The sequence below is a fragment of the Penicillium oxalicum genome, chromosome VI, assembly GCF_001723175.1.
Source record: "Penicillium oxalicum strain HP7-1 chromosome VI, whole genome shotgun sequence".
Lineage (NCBI taxonomy): Eukaryota > Fungi > Ascomycota > Eurotiomycetes > Eurotiales > Aspergillaceae > Penicillium > Penicillium oxalicum.
The window spans coordinates 446,877-451,655 of record NC_064655.1 but is presented as its reverse complement, the minus strand read 5'-3'; the positions used below and the strand labels follow the sequence as shown (position 1 = coordinate 451,655).

General features: G+C 50.3%; 1 protein-coding gene across 1 annotated transcript; it reads right to left on the bottom strand.

Moving 5' to 3' along the window:
- Positions 1-1,124: 1,124 nt before the first annotated feature.
- POX_f07468 (uncharacterized protein) lies at positions 1,125-1,509 on the bottom strand (the record flags this gene model as incomplete). The annotated part of the gene is made up of 2 exons (XM_050116267.1): positions 1,125-1,367; positions 1,477-1,509. 2 exons carry the CDS (start codon positions 1,507-1,509, stop codon positions 1,125-1,127), a joined length of 276 nt encoding a protein of 91 aa, XP_049966406.1.
- Between the last annotated feature and the right edge of the window lie 3,270 nt (positions 1,510-4,779).

Below are 4,779 nucleotides of genomic sequence, written 5' to 3'. Positions count from 1 at the left end.
AGTTGGTTGAGTTCGTTGAGACGTAGACCACCGCCTAATATTGCGACGAAGAAGATTGAAAACGGTTCGGGTGGTCCTTGAGGCGGCCACCCGTGACACCTGCTCTCGGGGAGTCTCCGTCGCGGTGTCCGTGCGTGGCTGCTCGCTTCATTCGCTCTCCGCGGTAATTAATGCCGAATCCGAGCTTATCGATAAGGCTCCCAGGCTTCGCCGTTGTGTGGAAGTGCGAGGATGGATGGCCACTGAGATGACTTTGTGCACAAAGGTTCTAAATCACCCCAGGATGCCTCAACATTCAGGCTGATACACACTCGTGTCCATGTCCACTATTGCATACTCATACTCCTCAAAACTCATAGTATGCAGCAGACGTGGGGCTCTGGAAGTAACAAACACCTTAAAACGCAGGCATCCGGTGTAGCCCCACGTCCTCCCACATGCACCACATCTCCTCCATCGATGCCACACTTGCCGAGTGGCAGACGAGCCTCCATCATGTGGGGCTCGATGCAGATGACTTGGGAAAGTTGTCAAGGTTTGATTAAGGATCGGCAGCAACGCCCCTCGTCCGCTTAGCGTGTTACAGGTTTCTCCTGCCCCATCGCAGACCGGTCTAGCACGGGCGACCGAGATATCAAAATTGTTCTCCCTCTGTTCGATGCATTGTTCTATGGAGCCAGGCGGGACCCATCGGACACTGCTGGCCCATCGTATTCGCTCGCCTCGCCAGTGAATGTCATCCTGGACGCGCGGTCACAGAATCGCCCCGGCGCCAGGACCGACGGTGTCTGTTAGTTAAACGGAAGACCCGTGGCACCGGAATCGAGCGAGGCGTCCAACTCGCGTGGAGGTCACCGACCGGATACTGCAGGTGGTATTTGCCGAGCATGCGCATCGTGTGTGCGCAGCTTCGGACGCACTTTGTTGGAAGTTGACATTGGGGGTGACCATCAGGTCCGGATCTCGCCTGCTGATGAACACCTAAATGTGCAGTCCATACACGGATGTTCAACCATCATCCCCGCCGGGCCAATATCAACGGGGAATCTCAATCTCGGAAGATCGCACCTCACACCTTATCGATGGTGGCATTGCAAACCCGCATCCAGGATCGGGTTTGTTTTCTAGTCGATTAATGAAGAATTCTGTTTTTCCAAATTTTGCTCCTCATACTCCACCCCCGAGCTATCGCTCAATCCATGGATATCAGCAGCTCGAAACGCCGTCGCCAGATTTCGCTTAGGCACAATGCCAATGACTTGGAACGTAATGCGACAGAATCTGAATTGTGGAATAGCATCAGTGACCCACTTGATTTGACGGACGTGGCCTCCCCCATCCGTCGCCTGCCTAGGCTCATCCTTGCTCTATTCAGGCTCAAGTGACGAGATTGGTTCAGGGTTCTCATACCCCGATCCATCAAGAACACCACCTTCCTGATATCTATACCGTGCAGGCGTGCACTGCACAACGTACCTTGATTTTGCTCACTGCATCCTGTACAGTCATCTTCATCTGATGGAGAATGTGAAGATGTTTCCCAACGCTTCGACGCGGAAAGAGATGTAATCCACAAACCTAAATCCCGTTCTGATTATGGCTTTGTCATGAGAAGGGGATACCTACGATCTACTCGACGGTCTCGAGTCGAATCACCACTGCGTAGCGCACAACCGAAAGCAACCTCCAGCGAAAATTTCATCTGAACAATGCACAGCCACAGCACCGACGGTGATGACGGGCCAGCCCGACAAAGCAGAAATGAGGGAGCTCCACCAAAGGAAGGATGAAAAGGGTAAGTTTGGGGTTTTCTTTGGCTTTAAAATTCCTCTTGTTTACCTAATCGAGCTCGTTCGGCACATGCCTTTTACCCAAAGAAGACAAAAATCATCCATGGACCCGGAAGCCAAATGGTTACATCATACCTACAATCTTGGTCGAAGTCATCCTGTGGACATCAAAAAACAGGGGCCGAGCCTGTCTTAGCAGGAGCTAACCAGTCAGATGGGAAGTAATGTGCATTCCTTCCGGAAACGGTCAGGACACGCAGGTGCATACATAGTAGGGGTTCGGAGATTATGCTGAATTTGTCGGCATAAATTTTCTTTTGCATTCAATGTCCCCAATGCGGATAAAGTCCTTCATCTGTATCGAAATGGTGTTTGACCATAGCCCAGAATGAGGGCACCTCGAACCGCAAGAGTCAGCATTTCTACCGATTATAGGTGTTTGAATATGGTGTTGATTTTATCGCGAGGCTGCAGGTGATCGACAGGATGAACCAGGCTTGTGGAGGGTCTGAAGACGACCCCCGTCACCACGATGCGATCATGGTTAACAACTCCAAGATAATTGTGGATCGACCAGAACCTAAGTGAGCTCTCCAGATCGCTCTAGTTGGCAGAAATGACAAACAGCCGATCTGGTGCATCGAAACCATCGCGATCGGTACACTTCCGGTGTCACCGATCTAAGCATGACTGTTTTTCATTCAACCAATATCCATGTAGTCTAGTTTCTGGGTTCCACTTGCAGTGACCTTCATCTGATGTTCTTCATTTACCTGAGAAAGAACTGCCCTCAAGTCTCCACGTTGATGGATGTAGAGACCACTATCAATCATGCCCGTTTACGCACGTACGAATTTCAAAGCCTCCTTCCTCTACCACGGAAGATTCAATGTTGAGATAAGATCCTCCTCGATTGCCGAATGGGCAACCAATGTGCAGTGCTACCGTCATACAATCTCATTGGCAGACCCTCCAGATCCATATTAGGGGGGAAACAGCACTGTCGATGGCCGGGCCAGGAAATGAATGCGCTGCTATCACGTAGGCCATGTTTCACCCGGCAATCCCATGCAGGACAATTTCATGGTGGTATCGATTATCAGAATATCAACATGCTCATCAGCTGCAGTACACAACTCGACCAATGGACACGCGCAGTCAATCCTCCACTATGCATGCTTGTCGGACATGATTCTCCTTTGGACGAGAATTCCGTGAAATGGACGACTTTTAGGGCTCCGGAACGAAGTGAGCTGAGTTCCATAGCTCTGATTCGGTAACCCCGTAATTCGCAAAAGAAGCACAGCAGTATGTTCACATTCTGTCAGTGATTACTATGGTCGTTCGCCAACTTTCGGGTGAGACAGGCGGCAGTTGGAAATGGCTGCTCTGTGCCAAGAAGAGGCGCCCCCGTTCACCTAATCCTGCCTTGGGGTCCTTGCAGATATTCCAAATACATTTGCGCTAGAGCCATCTCGCTGACATTACGAGGATATACATACACCATGATGCCACTGTGATCAAGGACGGTCACCGACCAAAGCATGAATGTATAGTCGGCAAAATGGTCACCCTTTTACTTCATTGGCTTATTTCTTTGCTCGATCAATTGCGCCGTGACTCCGAAAGGAGAGCTGAAACATAATATCCCATCCAAGTTCCAGCCAGGATGTAAACGAGAACGAGAGGGAGGGAAGAGCAAAAGCTAATTGTCCGATGTCCTGTCACTTTCCAACATTCACCATATGCATCTGCGCCCTGGATCAGACGCGAGATTGATCCTGGTTCTGATGACAGCAACCAAATCCACTTTGTCTAGATTCAACACCTGCCGATGTATGAATGAGTCAAGGAATGTTATTTTTCCATCCAACGGCCATGCATTCAGGCATCTCCATTCCTTCACACTGTAGCCTCAGCCTTCTCAAACAAGTGAATAGGCCAAGTAACCATCTGACTACGCATGACCTTGGCCCGTCACCGAGCTAAGCGTCTAGCCCGTACTTTGACCACGTTCAATCACAGCTCAAGGATCTCTTCCCAATCCCGGAATGAAACCTCATCAACGCATGGCTAAGCATCCGCTACTAATACATCTGGAACGGGTGCACCTGGCACCTGCAGGAAAATGGGATCCTTCCCGGCGTGGGCTCTGTTTCACCATCCACGGGCCCTTGTCTCTATTTGGTCGAGGACTTGTACGCTTGGATGCTTGGCAAGACCTCCTTGGCGGATTTTCACACATCTGTACTACAGTACTCGAGTCACTGGATGTGCTCATATCTCCGAACTTCAATTGAGCTCAAGCATCTGTAGTATTGCAGGTGTGCTTTCCCCCAGAACCAGAATGATTTTTTTTTTAATTTTCTTATTCATGCTCCCTCACTCTCTTGCTCTCTGATTCTGCAGTGTTTGGTGGGAAGCATGACCTTTTGCTCCGGTCTCCTGCCCATATCGTGGAACAGTACTTGATAAACATTTGCAGCGTTTTCAAGTGTACATCTTTGCAAACCCAACCTCACGCGTCCTTGTTCATTCTACTCGTTTCGCGGAAAAAGGGGCGAAAGGGGACGGAGACGGAGAAAGAGAGAGAGAGAGAGGAGAGATCAAATGGGGAAATTTCTTCCGTGATTGTCACGGAAATTGTTGATTGGCTGGCCATCCTGCTCACGGGGATCCATCAATTTCCGAATCTGTCGTTGGACTTCAAATCTTCTTCTCTACAAATCACAATCATTCGCGTCGACTCTGTCGGGTCCCCGGTGCCTTGACCGCTTCCATCTCGCTGAACGTCACGCAGTGCGCCATGAAGCGCCATTACCGAGTCTGAGTCTGATGTATGAGCCCACAAAGACCCCACCCATTTTGGATTTCGCCCAGACCATGTGGGTGTCCTGTCGAGGATCTGAGAAACGACCAGACAAGATGGCCGAGAACTGATGAGCTGAGGAGCCCCGGTGCTTTGTGTATCGGATGGGGGGGGAGGGGG